Source organism: Pituophis catenifer, unplaced genomic scaffold (genome assembly GCF_029215685.1).
Source record: "Pituophis catenifer annectens isolate HBS135680 unplaced genomic scaffold, rPitCat1.0.hap2 SCAF_2, whole genome shotgun sequence".
Lineage (NCBI taxonomy): Eukaryota > Metazoa > Chordata > Lepidosauria > Squamata > Colubridae > Pituophis > Pituophis catenifer.
The window spans coordinates 3,962,062-3,984,520 of record NW_027256882.1 but is presented as its reverse complement, the minus strand read 5'-3'; the positions used below and the strand labels follow the sequence as shown (position 1 = coordinate 3,984,520).

The window sequence follows — 22,459 nt, the reverse complement described above, 5'->3', positions numbered from 1 at the left end:
AGGCGAGATCCGCGCCGGGTCAGAGGCCGCAAAGGCACGACTCGATCCAGGGCCCCAGCGGCCGCCCTATCCCAGGCGGCCACTAGGTCTCCAGTCGAGGCGTGAGCCAGAACCTCAGGAATTGGCCCAAGCTCCGTCTGGAACCTATCGGGTTCCATCAGGCGCCTGGGGCGGTACCATCTTATCGGTTCCACCTCCCTGCAGCGGGGTGCCGCGGTACGAAGGTCAAGGCGAAGGAGAGAGTGATCCGACCATGACAAGGGCTCGATGACTACATCCCCTATCCCCTAATGATATATCCCTGCCTTCAATTCTCCAAGGACCTTAAGCTTCCTAGTCACATTTCTTGAGGTGAATTTCCTACTCAATCCCAATGTAAAAATGGTTTTCCTCCTCATAGTTTAGCTTTCTATTCCTTTTTCAGGATCTTCCTTTTCTTTCATCAGAAGAGACCGGAGGGGTCCCTGCCCTTTCTCCTCCCCCCTTTGCTATGAGGCTGAGGGAAAAGTTTGGGAAGGGCAGCTGCATGTATTGAATAAATAAAAAAAAAACATTTTCCTGAATTGTGGCCTTCCTGCCTGTGTTCCATCTGCCTCCCAACAACCGCAAGACACAAGCTGTCTTTCCCACAGAGGCTCCTGGTCCTCCTCTTCTGACCGCCCGGCTGTTTCTGACAGGATTTGGACCCTTTGGAGGCCTCCCACAATCTCTGTGGAGCCTTCAGGGCGGCTGTCCTTGAGGGAAGCGACTTTAAATCCTCCAGAGAAATTTTTCTCCATCTCCACAGAGGGTTCCTGGACAGGAAGGAAAGGAAGATGGAGAAAGAAATTGAGAGGGCCGTTTCCTTCTACTCCCAAGCCCACCCTCCCTGCCCGCTCCCTTCCCCTCAGACGCGCTCCTCTTTCCCGCCCTTTCTACAATCCTGGCACTTTGCCCCTAATCCACCAGGGGGAGCCCTCTGCTAAAAGAAGGTACAGTAGGAGGCTGGGAAGGAAATGACATCACAAACACTTGTCGCTCTAGGACTTTGCACTCGCTCGCCTTAACCCCCGGGGCTCCACAGGAGGCGGAGAGGCTGCGGGAGAGTCTGGCGGGGGGAGAGCCAGACGTTCCCCGGGTGAGTTGGGGGCTCTTCCCGGGCAAAGGGAGGCGGAGGAGGGAGAGACCCACGCCTGGCCCCCCCTCCGGCTTCCACCCCGGGTCCCATGCTCCCCAGCCGCCCTCTCCATGCAGGGGGATCCTTCCCGCCCCCTGTCTGAGGAAGAGCCGAGTGGGGGGAGGGGAGGGTCGGCCTTGCGGAGGCCCCGCAGGAGAGGAGAGAAGCCGGGCGAGGAGGAGGCAGGATTCGCACCAGGCTCCCTGTCTCCGGAGGGGAGAGAAGCGGGGCGGCCTCTCCAGCTGCCTCCTTCCCGGCCCTGCTCGGGGGCACCTCAGTCCTGCGCTGGGATGAGCCTCTTGGGGCTCCGGGGAGGTTGGGGGAAGGTCGCTCAGTGGCTGAATTCCACTTTCTAATTCTTAATATTTATTTTTTCTTCCCATCTCAGATACAGAAACTGGAAGCCATTTGTGGTCTTTGCAAGGCAAACTCCTCTTGGGGAAAAAAAAGAGCGGAATATTTTGGAAAATAAAAAAATTAGAATCCCTTGGAGGGCTCAGTCCTGCAGCCCCAGAAATGGTCCCGTGAAGGAAAAAGCATCTGGAGACCCACCAGAGTCCTTGGAGCCATTTGCAGTTGCTCTGCAGGACAAAGAAAGGATGGAGACACAACCTTTTGGAAAGGAGGGAAGCGGAAAAGGCCCTTCAGCTGCTCAGCCTGGGAAGGGGGGGAAGCTCTGGACAAGGACTGAGCCGGAGATCCTGGAGGAGGAAACCCTCCTCCCTTCAGAAGTTCATCCCTGGACCTCCATCCAATACCGGGAGGCTGAGGGTCCCCGAGGACTTTGCAGCCGACTCCATGGCTTTTGCAGGCAATGGCTGAAACCAGAAAAGCACACCAAAGCTCAGATGCTGGACCTGGTGGTTCTGGAGCAGTTCCTGGCTCTTCTGCCCCCAGAGATGGAGAGCTGGGTGCGGGAGTATGGAGCAGAGACCAGCTCCCAGGCGGTGGCCCTGGTGGAAGGCCTCCTCCTGAGCCAGGTGGAGGATCAGAAGGAGCAAGTCGAGTTGCAGGTAAGAGTTCAAGACAGAACAGAGAATCTGTTTGAATATTTCACCCCTCCTTCCCAAACTTCTCTGACATTCATAATATGTGGCAATGTCCCACCTATTCTAATAAGACATTGTTCCATTGTTTTCTCACATTTCTGACATAACCACATTGATGGATATTCGGGGCTTTGAGGTTGTGTTCCGAATATAGGAATCCACTTTACGTCATGTGATGTACATTAATTCTGTTTCTTCCTTCCTCCTATTGGAAGTGCTGCACTGTGGAGATCAGGGATCCTGAGGGAAAGAAGAACCCATCAGTTCCCCCCCAGGAGCTATTTTTCAGGAGGATCTCTTGGGAGGATCAAAGTCAGGACACCTCAGGAGGTAACTGAAGATCCTCCGATTACCCATCTGTCTTACCTTCACTCTCTCTTCTCTTCTATACGATTCCTTCTCCTATTTATACTTCTCCACACTAATTGCATCTACAGATAATTGCCCAGAGACTCTCTTTAGGTGAGCCGCCTCCTCCTGGGGAAGGAGGAGATTGAGGTCTACCTGAAGAGGCATGCTGAGGTATTTATGGTTTTTCGCTTGACTTTCTTCCCAGTTGGATGCCGGCATGGTTGCTGGTCCGGTAGAAGCTCTTGAGGAAGCTTCCTGCTCTGATATCTGGGAATGGGTTGACCCTGTTGCTCCTGAGGAAGTGGGCAGGATCCTAGGGAGTATGGTTGGGTGCAAGCACCTGTGTTTTAAACCCATGCCCCGCCTGGCTTGGGAAAGCTTCCCGGGAGGTGACAGGTGGGTGGACGCTGGCGGTCATTAATGCTTCCCTACAGGAGGGGGCAGTGCCCCAGCATTTTAAGGAGGCTGTGGTCCACCCTCTTCGTCCACCCTCTTCTTAATAAACCATCCCTGGATCCCACCATGTTGAATAATTTCCTACCTGTCTCCAATCTTCCCTTTTTGGGGAAGGCGGGTGAGAAGGTGGTTGTGCAGCAGGTCCAGAGGTTTCCGGATGAAGCTGATTATATGGACCCCTAACCTTTGATGTAAGGGAGGTGGGAACCAAACCCCTAGCCGACAAAGACCACCTGAAAACTGAATTACACACTCTCACAAACGTATTAATTTCTAACGGATTCCAAAGAAACACTATCACGAACCTAATCCAAAGGGAGACAACCCCCAAGAACCAAGACACAGAACAGGACAACGACATCGACCTCCTCCCTTACATCAAAGGCACCACAGATAAAATCAGCAAAATCCTCCACAAACACAATATCAAGACGACCTTCTGCACTGACCAAAAAATAGCCAACATCTTAAGAAACCCAAAAGACAAGATCCAGCTAGAAAACCAAGGAGTCTATGAAATACCATGCAAAATCTGCCCAGCCATACATTGTACAAACTAATAGGAGAATAAATGCACGCATTGCAGAACACAAGAATGCAGTCAAAAAAGAAGAAAAAACTTCATCTCTTTTCCAGCACCTTAAAGCAACAGGACATGAAGTTGATTTTGAAGGAACCAAATTAATCCCCAAAACTGAACACTTCAACAAGAGAATAATTATGGAAGCCATTGAAATAGAAAAGCATCCCCACAACATGAATAAATGTGATGATACCTCCCACCTACCAGACATCTGGAAACTAACCCTTGTCAACAAACGAGTCCTAGTACCCGTAGACAAAAAAATCTACACCCCAGAAGCCAGATATATCCCCCTCCCCAGACCTCCAGCCAAATAACTTTCCAGCCAGCCACAAAGATGAAGCCATGCCACCTGGTGGAGAAAAACTGACCATACACCCGAAGCCAAGCCAATAGACACAGACTGGGACTCCCAACCAATCAGAACGAAGAGGTGGGGCCGTCCCAGCAAAGCAGACTACCAGCACCAGATTTGAAATAGTAAGGGCAATTGCTGCAGAAGATCCCTTGCATAAACCTGATGATGACAGATGCGATTCTGCTGAAACGTTGCCAAAGTGCTCTCAATCTTACACGGAAGAAGATCCGAATACACGAAGACTTAGGACACGGATGGTAGACACGCTGGTGCGCTTATGCACTCGCCTTAGAGATCTCTTAGGAATGGAGTGAGATTGATAGTAGATGGTCTAAGGTTAAAGTTTTGGGGTTTAGGGGAAGAAATCACAGAGTACGGTAGTGCATTCCAGGCATTAGTGACTCTCTTACTGAAGTCATATTTTCTGCAATCAAGTTTAGCGCAGTTTACCATAACTTTGTATCTATTGTGTGCTCGTATATTGTTGTGGTTGAAGCTGAAGGAGTCATTGACAGGTAGGACCCCTGCCAGTCAAGATTCAGGCCTGGATTTGGGACAGAATCGTCATTGCCGCGCTTTTGTATGATCTCTGGTGAGAGCGGGATGTGAGTGGCGCATCCATCCTTGCTCTTCTTGACCTCTTGGTGGCTTTCGATACCATCGACCATGGTATTCTCCTGGGGCGGCTTTGCGGGATGGGAATGGGAGGCCTTGTGCTATCCAGCCTCACTTCCTTCCTCTGCAGCCGTTCTCAGTGTTGATAGGAGAGGATAGATCCAGCCATCGTCCACTGCTTTGCGGGGTTCCGCAGGGCTCGGTACTCTCCGCTCCTGTTCAACATCTGCTAGCATGGACTGAGATATCACCAATATGATGATGATACTGAGCTGTATGTCTTGGCCCGTGGTGGATTAAGCAATGCCGTGTCCTCCCTCCCGCAGTGCCTGGAGGCTGTTAGGGACTGGATGGGGAGCAATGGGTTTAAACTAAAGCCTGCTAAGACAGAGTGGCTCTGGGTTTGAGGTTCATTGGGCAGGGGAGAATTGCCACTTCTGGTCTTGGATGGGGTGGCCACTACCCCAAAAACACCCTGTGCGTAATCTGTGGGTTCTCCTGGACATAGAACCCCTATTGAGCCTTGGTGACGCAGCAGACTAATGGGCTGTTAAGTAACACCAGCTGCCTGCAATTACTGCAAGTTCAAATCTCACCAGGCTCAACGTTGACTCAGCCTTCCATCCTTTCGAGGTAGGTAAAATGAGGACCCGGATTGTGGGGGCAATAAAAACATCGTTTAGGGGGGGCCTGAAAGCCCTACTAAGCAGGTATATACAAAAGCATTAAGCTATTGCTTAATGCATTGTAAGCCGCCCTGAATCTCTGGAGAAGGGTGGCATATAAATCGAACCAATAAACAATAAATAAATAAATAAACCCCTGCTCGAAAAGCAGGTTGCAGTCGTGTGCAGGAGGCCCTTTGCGCAACTATGGGTTGTGTGCCAGAAACAGCCCTTCCTGGACCGACAATCCCTACTCACAGTCACTCATACCCTAATCTTGACTATTGCAACGTGCTCTACATGGGGCTGTCCTTGATGAGCATGTGGAAGTTCCAGTTTCTGTGAAATGCAGCGGCCCGCATGGTTTTCTGTGGACCCCAGTGTGCACAAGTATCATTTCTCCTGCAGGAGCTGCAATGGCTGCCAATTTCTTTCCTGGTGCAATTCAAGGTGCTGGTTGTCACCTATAAAGCCCTCCATGGCTTGGGACCAGGTTATCTGAGGGACCGTCTCTTACCAGTTACATCTGCCCAACCCACCAGAGTGCGAAGGCAGGAATATTGCAGGTGCCATCCCCTAGGAAGACACACCTGGTGAGACCCAGAAGAAGGGTTTTCTCCGTGGCAGCTCCCTCTCTCTGGAACATCATCCCCCCCAGAGATGAGGATTAGAATTAGAGATTAGAATGGCCCCCCACAGTAGCACTCTTCCGGAAGGCGCTGAAGACCTGGTTCTGCCAGGGGGCCTGGAAAACCCAGAGTGGGATGGAGGCCATTAAACGGCTCCTGTGAGGTGCTTTTGCCTGGGCAAGGGGTGTGGGTGATTTTATTATTTTAATGTATTATATAATTCTCCTTTTATTAATTTTCTTATTTTAATATGGGTTTATTATTTTTTTGCTGCTTTGTCTCGCTATGTATGAATACGCGGCATATAAATTGTCTAAAATAAATCAATAAAATAAATATTTTGAAATTATTTATTCCTTACAGAGAAACAAAGAATGAAATTTTCTGGTTTTTATGACGGTGATCAAACAGCGGTTGAACTTCTAAATCAAGTAAGAAAAGGAAAAGTTATTAGACTTGTATTCTCCCTTCAGGAAGTGAAGTGGGTGTACAGAGTTCTCTCTCCTTCTATTCTCCCCCTTATTTGGACTGGGTTATTTTTGTGTCCTTCCACAACATGGAGAGCAGAATAGCAGGTTGAAGTTGCTGTCAGCCAGCATAGCTTCCTCTGGTTGTCTTGTTCTGCTAGGTGCTCCTCCAAATTTGCCTTTACAAGAAGCACTTCTGTTAAAGTCCTTCGAGAATTAGAAATAAACGTATCACAGTGGCAGGAATTGCTAGACCACCTTTCTTTTTGTAATTTATCAACCTCCTAAGGTACAGATTAATAGAGTTGGAAGGGACCTTGTAGGTCATCTAGTCCAACCCCCTAACACCATTTCTGACAGTTGGCAGTCTAGTCGCTTCTTGAAAGCTCCCAGTGATGAAGCTCCCACAACTTCTGAAGGAAACTTCTGTTCCATGGGTTCATTGCTTTCACTGTCAGAAAATGTCTCCTTATTTCTAGGTTGAATTTCTCCTTGTTGAGTTTCCATCCATTATTCCTTGACTGGCCTTCAGGTGCTTTGGAAAATGGCATGACCCCCTCCTCTCTGTGGCAGCCCCTCAAATATTGGGACACTGCTATCTTGTCTCCCCTGATCCTTCTCTTCACTAGACTAGCCATGCCCAGTTCCTGCAACTGTTCAGTCCCCTCATCATCTTGGTTGCTCTTCTTTGCACTCTTTCTAGACTCTCAAAATCTTTTTTAGATCATGGCAACTTCATGTGATCTTGATTCTATCCCTCTCTTAATACAGCCTATGATTCTGTTGATAGTTTTTTTTTTTTTTTTTTAATTTGATTTATATGCCGCCCTTCTCCGGAGACTCAGGGCGGCTTACAGTGCATTAAGCAATAGTCTTCGTACTTTTGTATATTTATACAAAATCAGCTTATTGCCCCCACAAACTGGGTCCTCATTTAACCTACCTTAGAAAGGATGGAAGGCTGAGTCAACCTTGAGCCTTGGAGAGATTCGAACCAGCAGTAAATTGCAGGCAGCTGTGTTAATAACAGGGTGCTTTAAACCACTGTAGTACCAAGGCTCTTTTGGCAACTGTAGCACACTCCTGGCTCACGTTAAGCGATTGTCCACTAGGACTCCAAGATCCCTGTTCCACTTTCTACTGTAGAGCCAGGCATCACCTATTCTATGGCAGTGCATTTGGTTTTTCTTTCCTAAATGTAGCACATTACATTTCTCACCATTGAGGTTCATTTGGTTAGAAGGTGCCAATCTGTCAATCCTTCTATATCTTGAGCCTATTTTGTGCAGTGTTGGTATTCCTGTCAATTTGGTCTTGTCTGCAAATTTGATGAGTTCCCCTTCTATCCCCTTGTCTAAATCATTGATGATGATGAACAGATATTGTGAATCCTTCTGTTCTGTTCTTTTTCCCGTGTTCAGGATAGACTTTTGTCCTTTGAGGAGGTGGCTGTGTATTTCTCTGAGGAGGAATGGTCTCAGCTGGATCCTGACCAGAAAGCGCTGCATTCGGAAGTCATGCTTGAAAACTATAGGAACGTAGTCTCTCTCGGTAAGAGTTTTCTTCTCCCAAAACAGACAGTTCAAGAAGTCAGATTATTGTTACTTTTTATTAAAAAATCACTAATCAGATATTGTCTCCTGGGAGGGAAAAGGAAAGTATCTGGTCTTCTCGTACCCCAAGGAAGGAAAGAGTCAGTGTCTCTTTGCTGAGATGCTTTTGGGGCATTCCTTATCTGTATATTTCCATTTCTATTTGAACTTATCTGTGGAGGCTGAGAAGAATGAGGTGTGCTTTTATGTGTCCACTGAAGATCATGTGACAAGAATGTGTTGTCATTTGTCCTCTGAAACCTTCCCAAATTGTGTGGGAACAGAAATTTTACACTCAGGCCATGGAAGAGTATTCTCCCAGTCCAATTCAAGAACAAAGGCCTCATGCAGTGTGACTCAGAGTATCCTAGGATACAGGTGATCTCCGAGTTACAACAGTTCACTAAGCAACCATACCAAGTTACAATCTAGCCCTCTCCTAGTCCTGAAATAACAAATGTTACAGCACCACGGCCGTCATTCAGATTTACAAATGACAGCAGAGGCGTTGCAACAACAATCAGCCTACCTATACCCCACCCCACCCTGCTCAGATTTATGTTACGAGGACGTAGCGAGCCGGTTCCTTTGCCTGCTCGGGTGCATTTGCAGAAAAAAGAGGCCTAAAGTAGTGAGAGATACACAAGATCAATAGTGGGAAATCTGGCACTACTGATCTCACATGAACTCGAACTACAGTACTTTAGGCCTCTGTTCCCTGCTAACCAAGGCCTGCACGAGATCCAGGGCAAAATGCTTTGGAAACAAAGGGGAGGCCTCTTTGTTTTCAAAGACTTTTGCCCTGGATCTCGTGCACTCCTCAGTTTGTAGGGAACACAGGACTAAAGTACTACAGTGTGAGATCCTGCAAGATCATTAATGTGAGATTTTGGACTTCCCATCTTGTGTGATCTCGTACTGAAGTAGCTTTAGGCCCATGTTCTCTGCGAACTAAAGCTTGTACCAGATCTGGCCAAAAAGTTCTTGCAAGTTGATGAGATTTTGGGGTAGCAAAATAGCCATTCTTGAAGCCTCCCAACGTTTCCAATCTCAGTGCAAAGAGCATTTACAAGCCAATGGGAGGCTTCAGGGAAGGGACTTTGCTCCAAAGTCTCATCGTTGGGATCAAGGAACGGGCCGAGCGGGAGTCCTGCCTGCCAGACAGACATAGTGGAGTAGCTGCTCCAAGGTACACCGGGGAAGAAGGAGCTTTTTTCAAAATGGTTTTAGTTCTCACAGGTCTCTGCTGAAATTAACCCACTTCAATAAATCTTAAGTTTTCTCCTTATTCCTCTTTGGGTGTTTCCCCTGATTATTCCTTTGCTCAAAACAGACTTTGATTGAGATTTGTAGATATTTAGATAATTGTAAAGAAAGAGATGTTTTCTAGATATTTTCAAAGCTTTCAGAACTCATAAATATAGAAATCCTGTCTATATCACACCACTGTAATCATGCAAACATAAAACTTAAAGGAATTTTGGAAAAATTCAGAAGGAAATTCACTTGACTTTGTACGGTTTGATCTTTTTCTCTAACCTTGTTACCATTTTCATTTCTCTTTTGCTTTGAAGGTAATAATGGTCAGGAGAATCAAGATTCCTGTGAACTGTTCCAAGTGAACAATGCTAAAGATGGAACGGAGAAGTTTGGAATTCGAATGGAACCAGAAACCCATGATAGAAACCAGTCAAATGATTGGAATCAGGAAAGCTCATCTTCCACCAATGCTCCGATGCAAGACTTTCTTGCCCAACAGGAAAAAATAAGGAAAAAATATATTGGGGAAAGTGTGAAGCCAATCAAAGCTCACTTACAAGTAAAGGAACACTATTTAAGCCAAAACAAAGCAGAAAATACTTTAAGGAGATACAGCGGACAAAGTTACAATGGGACATTCATTCCTTCTCTTGGAAATAAGTTCCTTACATCTCAAAAAGTGATGGACACAAAGGAGAAGCCTTACAAATGTTTGGAATGTGGAACATGTTTTAGAACAAGCAGGCAACTTACCTCCCATGAAGGGATTCACACTCGGGAGAAGCTATACAAATGCAGAGAGTCTGGTAACAGGTTCAGAAGACGTAGTAATCTTATTTCCTCTAAAAGGATCCAGGCAGGGGAAAAGCCATTTAAATGCATGGAGTGCAAAAAAACCTTTGCTCGAAGAAGTAGTCTTATTTCCCATAAGAGAATCCACACAGGGGAGAAGCCGTATAAATGCATAGAGTGCGGAAAAACCTTTGCTCAAAGAGGACATCTTATTTCCCATAAGAGGATCCACACAGGGGAAAAGCCATTTAAATGCATGGAATGTGGAAAGACCTTTGCTCACAGCAGTGTCCTAAGAGCACACGAAAGGCTCCACACAGGAGAGAAGCCGTATAAATGCATGGAATGTGGAAAGACCTTTGCTCATAGAAATGGACTTACTATCCACAAAATGATCCACACAGGAGAAAAGCCATTTAAATGCATGGAGTGTGGAAAGACCTTTGCTCAAAGAGGTCATCTTATTCGCCATAAGAGGATCCACACAGGGGAGAAGCCGTATAAATGCATGGAGTGTGGAAAGACCTTTGCTCAAAGAGGTCATCTTATTTCCCATAAGAGGATCCACACAGGGGAAAAGCCATTTAAATGCATGCAGTGTGGGAAAACCTTTCCTTGTAGCAACGAACTTATATTCCATAAAAGGAGACACATGGGAGAGAAACCATATAAATGTATGGAATGTGGAAAGACCTTTGCTCAGAGCAGTGGACTTAGTTGCCACAAAAAGCTCCACACAGGAGAAAAGCCATTTAAATGCATGGAATGTGGAAAGACCTTTGCTCAAACAGGTCATCTTATTTCCCATAAGAGGATTCACACAGGGGAGAAACCGTATAAATGCATGGAATGTGGAAATACCTTTGCTCAAAAAAGTCATCTTATTTTACATAAGGTGATCCACACAGGGGAGAAGCCATATAAATGCATGGAGTGTGGAAAGACCTTTGCTCGAAGAGGTCATCTTATTCGCCATAAAATGAGCCACACAGAAGAGAAGCCATATAAATGCATGGAGTGTGGAAAAACCTTTGCTCAAAGAGGTCATCTTGTTCACCATAAGAGGATCCACACAGGGGAGAAACCGTATAAATGCATGGAGTGTGGAAAGGCCTTTGCTTATAGTAATGGACTTACTAGCCACGAAATTATCCACACAGGGGAAAAGCCATTTAAATGCATGGAGTGTGGAAAAACCTTTGCTCAAAAAGGTAGTCTTATTCGCCATGAGAGGATCCACACAGCGGAGAAACCGTATAAATGCATGGAATGTGAAAAGACCTTTGCTCAAAGAGGTAATCTGATTCGCCATAAGAGGATTCACACAGGGGAGAAACCCTATAACTGCATGGAGTGTGGAAAAATCTTTGCTCGAAGAGGTCATCTTGTTCACCATAGGAGGATCCACACAGGGGAGAAACCCTATAAATGCATGGAGTGTGAAAAGGCCTTTATTCAGAAAGTTAGTCTTACTTCTCATAAAAGGATCCACGCTCAGAAGAAACTGCATAGCAATAGTAATTCCACTTAGACTTATATGCCACTTCACAATGCTTTCTAGCACTCTTTGAGCAGTTTACAAAGTCAGCATATGGTTTCCAGCAAACTGGGTCCTCATTTTACTCACGTTAGAAGGATGAAAGCTGAATCAACCATGACCCTGTCAGAATCAAACTTATGGCTGTGGGCAATAAGCCTATAGTACTGCATTCTAACCACTGATCCACCACGTCTCTATAGATTTTGATCTGTATGCATATTGTGCCTTTCTGATCCAAACGAGACAAGGTAGAATCCCAGAAAATGAGATTTAATGTGGAGAAAAGTAAGCTTTTACACCTGGGCAGGAAAAACAGATTACCTGAAACCTGGCTGGAAAATAGTAACTGTGAAGGGTCCTTGGAGTCGGAATGGATGATCAATTAAGCATGAATCACCTGTGTGCGGCAGCAGCCAAAAAAGCGAATACAATCCTTGGTTGTATAAACAGAGGCATGGAATCAAAATCACATGAAGTATTACTGTTAGGATATGGTGCATGCCTAACAGGTTGGCCAGACAATATATAAGCTAACATGATGAATATATATTCTATGACTTTAAGAGGTACTGCTGAGTCATTGTATCCTGATTAGATAAGCTCTGTAGTAACTGTATTTAAGGAGAGCTTGAATGTAGTCATTGTGGACAAGCCACCATTGTGACCTGTTATCAGCATGAACTTGCTACTATTTATTACCTACTCCTGTTTTGTAATTTCTACTTGATCTCTTACATGGTCTAATGTGATCATGGTTTATTTATTCTGTTTTTAAGAACTATTTATATTGTTCCTGTTTGATCCTTTTACTACAAACTGGTAAGAAGAATTTTGTATCTCTGGACTGATCTATGCTCTGCTGGTTGTTAATAGAACAATATTCTTAACAATTACTGCTCCATGAAGCCTTAGTAAGACCACACCCGGAATACCGTGTCCCCTTTGGGTCATCACATTGCAAAAAAGATGTTGAAACTTTGGAAAAAAAGCAAAGAAGAGCAGCTAAGCTGATTAAAGGCCAGAAGACTAAAACAAGAACGGTTATAGGAACTGGGCATGGCTAGTCTGGTGAAGAGAAGGACCAGGGGGGACAGAATAGCAGTGTTCAATATTTGAGGGGCTACCACAGAGAGGATGGGGTGAAGTTATTTTCCAAGGCACCTGAAGGCCAGAAAAGGAATAATGGATGGAAACTTATCAAGGAGCGATTCTACCTAGAAATAAGGAGAAATTTTCTGACAGAACAATCAACCAATGGAAGAGCTTGCCTTCAGAAGTTGTAGGCGCTTCATCGCTGGTGGCTTTGAAGAAGGGATTGGACTACCATTTGTCAGAAGTGGTGTAGGGTCTCCTGCTTGGGTGGGGGGTTGGACTAGAAGAGCTCCAAGTTCCCTTCCAGCTCTATTCTGATTTTGATTGAATCCTCAATCCATTCTGGTGCTTTTTTGCTAAGTATGAGGTTTTAAAAGAAAGATGAGTATCAATGGAGATTAAGGTTATCGTTTGCCCTCAAAGCGATGTGTGGATGCCAATATTTAAGTGGTACATTTCAAGTAACTCCCTCTGATGAGTATTGCCACTAGAGCAGAGTTGCAGGCAGAAATGCAATCAGTCCTGAATCCCTTACTATTGTTTCAGCTTTCCTTCCTTTGCTTACTATTGTCTCAGTCTGCCTTTCCACCCTGCTTTACATTATGTAACACAAGTAACAACAGAGAAAGAAAACCATAAGGAAAAGGGGGTTATAGTGATGCTGAATTAGAAAATGCAACTCATAGATTGTGTCTCCTAATTTTGTGGTGATCTTTCCTTGCCTTCCCTCATGTTGCCCATCTCTGGACTCACACAATCTTACCAAGATCTTCTTTTAAGTGAAGTCTCCAAAACTGGGCTCAGTATTCCAAATGGAGTCTCACTAAAACCCTATGTAGAGGGATAGGAGCTCCTTTTTGCTGAGGGTGATACATCTGCTGATGCATCTCAGAATTTTGTCTGCCTTCCCAGCTGCCTGGCCACACTGCTTACTTATGTTGCAGTTATCCTTGTTTCAGTGCCATGGCAACTACTTTCACAGAGTTGTGTAAAAGAAGGGAAGAGAAAGCAGTGGTAGGGATATGTGGATGCATATTAAGTTCTCATAGGTAGGCAGCCTGCTGGCCCACCCAGTCAGTCCCTGATTTACAATAATTTATTAAGTAACCATTTGAAGTTTCAATGGCAATAAATGATGGCTCTGACCTCCTCCCTCCCTCCCAAATTAGACATACTCCAGGATATGAGAATGAAAACCACTCTGGTGTGCTAACATTGCAAAGGATCAATCAAGAAGGAAGATCTTTGGAAATCAATGGGGACCAAAATAAGATGAAATTAAGAACTACTTCAAAAAATTACTTCAGTCCTTCCTGATGAAACACGCAGAAATGCGAATGGGAACTTTCTCTGGGATGTCCAGATACCAAAAATAATCCAGCCTGCCAACAAAGGAGACAATGTGTAGCTCATGGTTGAAATGAGGGGTCCTTGGTGGTCTCTGAGCTTGATTGTGTTGTTGCAGACCTTTCATTAGCTAAACGAGGGAAGATCCTCAGTGCACCAACCAACCTCAGAGGGCACCAAGGACCCCTCAATCCAACTTGCATCCACTGTGTCAAATTAATCACTGTCAACGAGGATGAATGCAGAATCAAGGAACCGTTTTAGGCCAAAGACCTCTTAGGATGTGATGGAATAATGAGAGATGTCTGTAGACTGCATGCAGAAAGCTTGAGGGTGAACAATTTGCCTTTCAAGCTAGAGGCCGGAATGAACAGAAGGAAACAAATGCATGGGGAAAATTTATTTTTCAAGCATTAGGGCCACATTCTTCTATTTTTATGATGTGTCATAACATTAAGTAACTTAAAATTAAATATCAGTTGTGTAATTACTTGCTAAAGATGCATCAAATTCTCAATGGAGCCTTCAGCTTTCCTTGTTTTGCTTTTGCTTTTTCATTTTCTTTTTTCATTTATGGTCTAATTTTTATTATTTATTTTTTTTATTTATTTATTTATTAGATTTTTATACCGCCCCCTCTCCCGAAGGACTCGGGGCGGTGCACAGCCAAAGTTAAAAACATACAATATAAACAATTAAAATACGTTTAAAACAGAATTAAATCTAAAATGGCTCCCCAATTTAAAATGCCTTACCCATACCCCTATAAAAAGACGAATTTCAAATTTAAAAATTTAAAATTTCCACATTTAAAAAGGGGGAAGATTTAGGCCAGGCCAGCTTGATAAAATAGAAAAGTCTTAAGCGCGCGGCGGAAGGTGCGCAGATCCGGGATCCTACGTATCTCCGGGGGGAGCTCGTTCCAAATCGTAGGTGCCCCCACAGAGAAGGCTCTCCCCCTAGGGGCCGACAGCCGACATTGTTTGGCCGACGGCACCCGGAGGAGCCCCTCTCTATGGGAGCGTACTGGCCGGTGGGAGGCTATTGGTGGTAGCAGGCGGTCCCGTAAATAACCAGGTCCTAAGCCATGGAGCGCTTTAAAGGTGATAACCAGAACCTTGAAGCGCACTCGGAAGACCACCGGGAGCCAGTGCAGCTCGCGCAGGAGAGGTGTCACATGGGAACTCCATGTCGCTCCCATCACCACCCGCGCGGCCGCACTCTGCGCCAGTTGGAGCCTCCGAGTGCACCTCAAGGGGAGCCCCATGTAGAGAGCGTTGCAGTAATCCAGACGAGAAGTAACGAGGGCATGAGTGACTGTGTGTAGGGAGTCCCGATCTAGATAGCGACGCAACTGGCGGATCAGGCGAACCTGATGAAAAATCCTCCCGGACACGGCCGTCACATGCTCTTCTAACGACAGCCGTGAATCCAGGAGGACACCCAAGTTGCGAGCCCTATCCGTGGGGGCCAATGATTCGCCCCCAATAGTCAGCGATGGCATTAGCTGACTATATCGGGACGTCGGAAACCACAGCCACTCGGTCTTGGATGGGTTGAGCCTGAGCCTGTTCCTCCCCATCCAGATCCGTACGGCCTCCAGGCACTGGGACATCACTTCAAGGGCATCGTTGGGGTGATCCGGGGTGGAGATGTACAGCTGGGTGTCGTCAGCGTACTGATGGTACTCCACCCCAAAACCACGGATGATCTCGCCCAGCGGCTTTACATAAATGTTGAACAAAAGGGGCGAGAGGACCGATCCCTGCGGCACCCCACATATGAGGGGCCTCGGGGTCGACCTCTGCCCCCCTGTCAACACAGACTGCGACCGGTCGGAGAGAAAGGAGGAGAACCACCTTAGTACGGTGCCTCCCACCCCCAACTCTTCCAACCGGTGCAGCATGATACCATGGTCGATGGTATCAAAAGCCGCTGAGAGATCTAACAGGACCAGGACAGAGGAGCAGCCCCTGTCCCGAGCCCTCCAGAGATCATCAACCAACGCGACCAATGCCGTTTCCGTGCTGTATCCAGGCCTGAAACCCGACTGGAACGGATCCAGATACGACGCTTCATCCAGGTACTGGGGAAGCTGTCCCGCAACCACACTCTCAACAACCTTCGCCACAAAACGAAGGTTGGAGACTGGACGATAATTAGCCAATATTGCCGGGTCCAGGGAAGGCTTCTTGAGGAGGGGCCTCACCACTGCCTCCTTAAGGGCGGCGGGGAAGACACCCTCACCCAATGAAGCATTTATAATCCCCTGGAGCCAGCCTCGCGTCACCTCCCGGGAAGCCAGCACTAACCAGGAGGGACACGGGTCCAACAAACATGTGGTCGCATTCAATCTACCCAGAATCCTGTCCACGTCATCTGGGGTCACAGGATCAAACTCATCCCAGATAACAGTCTCAAGACCTGCCTCCGTCACTCTCGCTGGATCTACCCAGTCAGAGTCCAGACCTTCCCGAATCTGAGTGATTTTGTCATACAGATACTGAACAAAGTCCTCGGCTCTTCCCTCCAAGGGGTCCTCCCTCGCTTCCTGGTGGAGCAGGGAGCGGGTCACCCTAAACAGGGCGGCCGGGCGATTATCTGATGACGCAATAAGAGCAGCAAAATGCGTACATTTTGCTGCTTTTATCGCCACTAGGTAAGTCCTAATATGGGATCTAACCAGTGTCCGGTCCGATTCAGAAAGACTAGCTCTCCAACTACTCTCTAGGCGTCTTTTCCGGCGCTTCATCTCCCTCAGCTCCTCGGTAAACCAAGGAGCAAGGCGAGATCCGCGCCGGGTCAGAGGCCGCAAAGGCACGACTCGATCCAGGGCCCCAGCGGCCGCCCTATCCCAGGCGGCCACTAGGTCTCCAGTCGAGGCGTGAGCCAGAACCTCAGGAATTGGCCCAAGCTCCGTCTGGAACCTATCGGGTTCCATCAGGCGCCTGGGGCGGTACCATCTTATCGGTTCCACCTCCCTGCAGCGGGGTGCCGCGGTACGAAGGTCAAGGCGAAGGAGAGAGTGATCCGACCATGACAAGGGCTCGATGACTACATCCCCTATCCCCTAATGATATATCCCTGCCTTCAATTCTCCAAGGACCTTAAGCTTCCTAGTCACATTTCTTGAGGTGAATTTCCTACTCAATCCCAATGTAAAAATGGTTTTCCTCCTCATAGTTTAGCTTTCTATTCCTTTTTCAGGATCTTCCTTTTCTTTCATCAGAAGAGACCGGAGGGGTCCCTGCCCTTTCTCCTCCCCCCTTTGCTATGAGGCTGAGGGAAAAGTTTGGGAAGGGCAGCTGCATGTATTGAATAAATAAAAAAAAAACATTTTCCTGAATTGTGGCCTTCCTGCCTGTGTTCCATCTGCCTCCCAACAACCGCAAGACACAAGCTGTCTTTCCCACAGAGGCTCCTGGTCCTCCTCTTCTGACCGCCCGGCTGTTTCTGACAGGATTTGGACCCTTTGGAGGCCTCCCACAATCTCTGTGGAGCCTTCAGGGCGGCTGTCCTTGAGGGAAGCGACTTTAAATCCTCCAGAGAAATTTTTCTCCATCTCCACAGAGGGTTCCTGGACAGGAAGGAAAGGAAGATGGAGAAAGAAATTGAGAGGGCCGTTTCCTTCTACTCCCAAGCCCACCCTCCCTGCCCGCTCCCTTCCCCTCAGACGCGCTCCTCTTTCCCGCCCTTTCTACAATCCTGGCACTTTGCCCCTAATCCACCAGGGGGAGCCCTCTGCTAAAAGAAGGTACAGTAGGAGGCTGGGAAGGAAATGACATCACAAACACTTGTCGCTCTAGGACTTTGCACTCGCTCGCCTTAACCCCCGGGGCTCCACAGGAGGCGGAGAGGCTGCGGGAGAGTCTGGCGGGGGGAGAGCCAGACGTTCCCCGGGTGAGTTGGGGGCTCTTCCCGGGCAAAGGGAGGCGGAGGAGGGAGAGACCCACGCCTGGCCCCCCCTCCGGCTTCCACCCCGGGTCCCATGCTCCCCAGCCGCCCTCTCCATGCAGGGGGATCCTTCCCGCCCCCTGTCTGAGGAAGAGCCGAGTGGGGGGAGGGGAGGGTCGGCCTTGCGGAGGCCCCGCAGGAGAGGAGAGAAGCCGGGCGAGGAGGAGGCAGGATTCGCACCAGGCTCCCTGTCTCCGGAGGGGAGAGAAGCGGGGCGGCCTCTCCAGCTGCCTCCTTCCCGGCCCTGCTCGGGGGCACCTCAGTCCTGCGCTGGGATGAGCCTCTTGGGGCTCCGGGGAGGTTGGGGGAAGGTCGCTCAGTGGCTGAATTCCACTTTCTAATTCTTAATATTTATTTTTTCTTCCCATCTCAGATACAGAAACTGGAAGCCATTTGTGGTCTTTGCAAGGCAAACTCCTCTTGGGGAAAAAAAAGAGCGGAATATTTTGGAAAATAAAAAAATTAGAATCCCTTGGAGGGCTCAGTCCTGCAGCCCCAGAAATGGTCCCGTGAAGGAAAAAGCATCTGGAGACCCACCAGAGTCCTTGGAGCCATTTGCAGTTGCTCTGCAGGACAAAGAAAGGATGGAGACACAACCTTTTGGAAAGGAGGGAAGCGGAAAAGGCCCTTCAGCTGCTCAGCCTGGGAAGGGGGGGAAGCTCTGGACAAGGACTGAGCCGGAGATCCTGGAGGAGGAAACCCTCCTCCCTTCAGAAGTTCATCCCTGGACCTCCATCCAATACCGGGAGGCTGAGGGTCCCCGAGGACTTTGCAGCCGACTCCATGGCTTTTGCAGGCAATGGCTGAAACCAGAAAAGCACACCAAAGCTCAGATGCTGGACCTGGTGGTTCTGGAGCAGTTCCTGGCTCTTCTGCCCCCAGAGATGGAGAGCTGGGTGCGGGAGTATGGAGCAGAGACCAGCTCCCAGGCGGTGGCCCTGGTGGAAGGCCTCCTCCTGAGCCAGGTGGAGGATCAGAAGGAGCAAGTCGAGTTGCAGGTAAGAGTTCAAGACAGAACAGAGAATCTGTTTGAATATTTCACCCCTCCTTCCCAAACTTCTCTGACATTCATAATATGTGGCAATGTCCCACCTATTCTAATAAGACATTGTTCCATTGTTTTCTCACATTTCTGACATAACCACATTGATGGATATTCGGGGCTTTGAGGTTGTGTTCCGAATATAGGAATCCACTTTACGTCATGTGATGTACATTAATTCTGTTTCTTCCTTCCTCCTATTGGAAGTGCTGCACTGTGGAGATCAGGGATCCTGAGGGAAAGAAGAACCCATCAGTTCCCCCCCAGGAGCTATTTTTCAGGAGGATCTCTTGGGAGGATCAAAGTCAGGACACCTCAGGAGGTAACTGAAGATCCTCCGATTACCCATCTGTCTTACCTTCACTCTCTCTTCTCTTCTATACGATTCCTTCTCCTATTTATACTTCTCCACACTAATTGCATCTACAGATAATTGCCCAGAGACTCTCTTTAGGTGAGCCGCCTCCTCCTGGGGAAGGAGGAGATTGAGGTCTACCTGAAGAGGCATGCTGAGGTATTTATGGTTTTTCGCTTGACTTTCTTCCCAGTTGGATGCCGGCATGGTTGCTGGTCCGGTAGAAGCTCTTGAGGAAGCTTCCTGCTCTGATATCTGGGAATGGGTTGACCCTGTTGCTCCTGAGGAAGTGGGCAGGATCCTAGGGAGTATGGTTGGGTGCAAGCACCTGTGTTTTAAACCCATGCCCCGCCTGGCTTGGGAAAGCTTCCCGGGAGGTGACAGGTGGGTGGACGCTGGCGGTCATTAATGCTTCCCTACAGGAGGGGGCAGTGCCCCAGCATTTTAAGGAGGCTGTGGTCCACCCTCTTCGTCCACCCTCTTCTTAATAAACCATCCCTGGATCCCACCATGTTGAATAATTTCCTACCTGTCTCCAATCTTCCCTTTTTGGGGAAGGCGGGTGAGAAGGTGGTTGTGCAGCAGGTCCAGAGGTTTCCGGATGAAGCTGATTATATGGACCCCTAACCTTTGATGTAAGGGAGGTGGGAACCAAACCCCTAGCCGACAAAGACCACCTGAAAACTGAATTACACACTCTCACAAACGTATTAATTTCTAACGGATTCCAAAGAAACACTATCACGAACCTAATCCAAAGGGAGACAACCCCCAAGAACCAAGACACAGAACAGGACAACGACATCGACCTCCTCCCTTACATCAAAGGCACCACAGATAAAATCAGCAAAATCCTCCACAAACACAATATCAAGACGACCTTCTGCACTGACCAAAAAATAGCCAACATCTTAAGAAACCCAAAAGACAAGATCCAGCTAGAAAACCAAGGAGTCTATGAAATACCATGCAAAATCTGCCCAGCCATACATTGTACAAACTAATAGGAGAATAAATGCACGCATTGCAGAACACAAGAATGCAGTCAAAAAAGAAGAAAAAACTTCATCTCTTTTCCAGCACCTTAAAGCAACAGGACATGAAGTTGATTTTGAAGGAACCAAATTAATCCCCAAAACTGAACACTTCAACAAGAGAATAATTATGGAAGCCATTGAAATAGAAAAGCATCCCCACAACATGAATAAATGTGATGATACCTCCCACCTACCAGACATCTGGAAACTAACCCTTGTCAACAAACGAGTCCTAGTACCCGTAGACAAAAAAATCTACACCCCAGAAGCCAGATATATCCCCCTCCCCAGACCTCCAGCCAAATAACTTTCCAGCCAGCCACAAAGATGAAGCCATGCCACCTGGTGGAGAAAAACTGACCATACACCCGAAGCCAAGCCAATAGACACAGACTGGGACTCCCAACCAATCAGAACGAAGAGGTGGGGCCGTCCCAGCAAAGCAGACTACCAGCACCAGATTTGAAATAGTAAGGGCAATTGCTGCAGAAGATCCCTTGCATAAACCTGATGATGACAGATGCGATTCTGCTGAAACGTTGCCAAAGTGCTCTCAATCTTACACGGAAGAAGATCCGAATACACGAAGACTTAGGACACGGATGGTAGACACGCTGGTGCGCTTATGCACTCGCCTTAGAGATCTCTTAGGAATGGAGTGAGATTGATAGTAGATGGTCTAAGGTTAAAGTTTTGGGGTTTAGGGGAAGAAATCACAGAGTACGGTAGTGCATTCCAGGCATTAGTGACTCTCTTACTGAAGTCATATTTTCTGCAATCAAGTTTAGCGCAGTTTACCATAACTTTGTATCTATTGTGTGCTCGTATATTGTTGTGGTTGAAGCTGAAGGAGTCATTGACAGGTAGGACCCCTGCCAGTCAAGATTCAGGCCTGGATTTGGGACAGAATCGTCATTGCCGCGCTTTTGTATGATCTCTGGTGAGAGCGGGATGTGAGTGGCGCATCCATCCTTGCTCTTCTTGACCTCTTGGTGGCTTTCGATACCATCGACCATGGTATTCTCCTGGGGCGGCTTTGCGGGATGGGAATGGGAGGCCTTGTGCTATCCAGCCTCACTTCCTTCCTCTGCAGCCGTTCTCAGTGTTGATAGGAGAGGATAGATCCAGCCATCGTCCACTGCTTTGCGGGGTTCCGCAGGGCTCGGTACTCTCCGCTCCTGTTCAACATCTGCTAGCATGGACTGAGATATCACCAATATGATGATGATACTGAGCTGTATGTCTTGGCCCGTGGTGGATTAAGCAATGCCGTGTCCTCCCTCCCGCAGTGCCTGGAGGCTGTTAGGGACTGGATGGGGAGCAATGGGTTTAAACTAAAGCCTGCTAAGACAGAGTGGCTCTGGGTTTGAGGTTCATTGGGCAGGGGAGAATTGCCACTTCTGGTCTTGGATGGGGTGGCCACTACCCCAAAAACACCCTGTGCGTAATCTGTGGGTTCTCCTGGACATAGAACCCCTATTGAGCCTTGGTGACGCAGCAGACTAATGGGCTGTTAAGTAACACCAGCTGCCTGCAATTACTGCAAGTTCAAATCTCACCAGGCTCAACGTTGACTCAGCCTTCCATCCTTTCGAGGTAGGTAAAATGAGGACCCGGATTGTGGGGGCAATAAAAACATCGTTTAGGGGGGGCCTGAAAGCCCTACTAAGCAGGTATATACAAAAGCATTAAGCTATTGCTTAATGCATTGTAAGCCGCCCTGAATCTCTGGAGAAGGGTGGCATATAAATCGAACCAATAAACAATAAATAAATAAATAAACCCCTGCTCGAAAAGCAGGTTGCAGTCGTGTGCAGGAGGCCCTTTGCGCAACTATGGGTTGTGTGCCAGAAACAGCCCTTCCTGGACCGACAATCCCTACTCACAGTCACTCATACCCTAATCTTGACTATTGCAACGTGCTCTACATGGGGCTGTCCTTGATGAGCATGTGGAAGTTCCAGTTTCTGTGAAATGCAGCGGCCCGCATGGTTTTCTGTGGACCCCAGTGTGCACAAGTATCATTTCTCCTGCAGGAGCTGCAATGGCTGCCAATTTCTTTCCTGGTGCAATTCAAGGTGCTGGTTGTCACCTATAAAGCCCTCCATGGCTTGGGACC

General features: G+C 47.7%; 1 protein-coding gene and 1 pseudogene across 1 annotated transcript; both read left to right on the top strand.

Annotated features, from left to right (window-relative positions):
- Nucleotides 1-1,673: 1,673 nt before the first annotated feature.
- Nucleotides 1,674-12,885, top strand: LOC139311604 (zinc finger protein 665-like). The gene is made up of 5 exons (XM_070936072.1): nucleotides 1,674-2,169; nucleotides 2,421-2,535; nucleotides 6,226-6,293; nucleotides 7,751-7,880; nucleotides 9,496-12,885. Exons 1-5 carry the CDS (start codon nucleotides 1,756-1,758, stop codon nucleotides 11,502-11,504), a joined length of 2,736 nt encoding a protein of 911 aa, XP_070792173.1. The 5' UTR covers nucleotides 1,674-1,755; the 3' UTR covers nucleotides 11,505-12,885.
- A 5,523-nt stretch (nucleotides 12,886-18,408) lies between these two features.
- Nucleotides 18,409-22,459, top strand: part of LOC139311679 (zinc finger protein 208-like) — a 26,407-nt pseudogene continuing 22,356 nt past the window's right edge.

Excerpts from the sequence above, each read along its gene's own strand:
- LOC139311604 (XM_070936072.1), top strand. The coding sequence starts at position 1,756 with ATGGAGACACAACCTTTTGGAAAGGAGGGAAGCGGAAAAGGCCCTTCA. Across the intron at positions 2,536-6,225 it reads AAGTCAGGACACCTCAGGAG|AGAAACAAAGAATGAAATTT; the intron begins GTAACTGAAGAT and ends TATTCCTTACAG. Across the intron at positions 7,881-9,495 it reads TAGGAACGTAGTCTCTCTCG|GTAATAATGGTCAGGAGAAT; the intron begins GTAAGAGTTTTC and ends TTTGCTTTGAAG.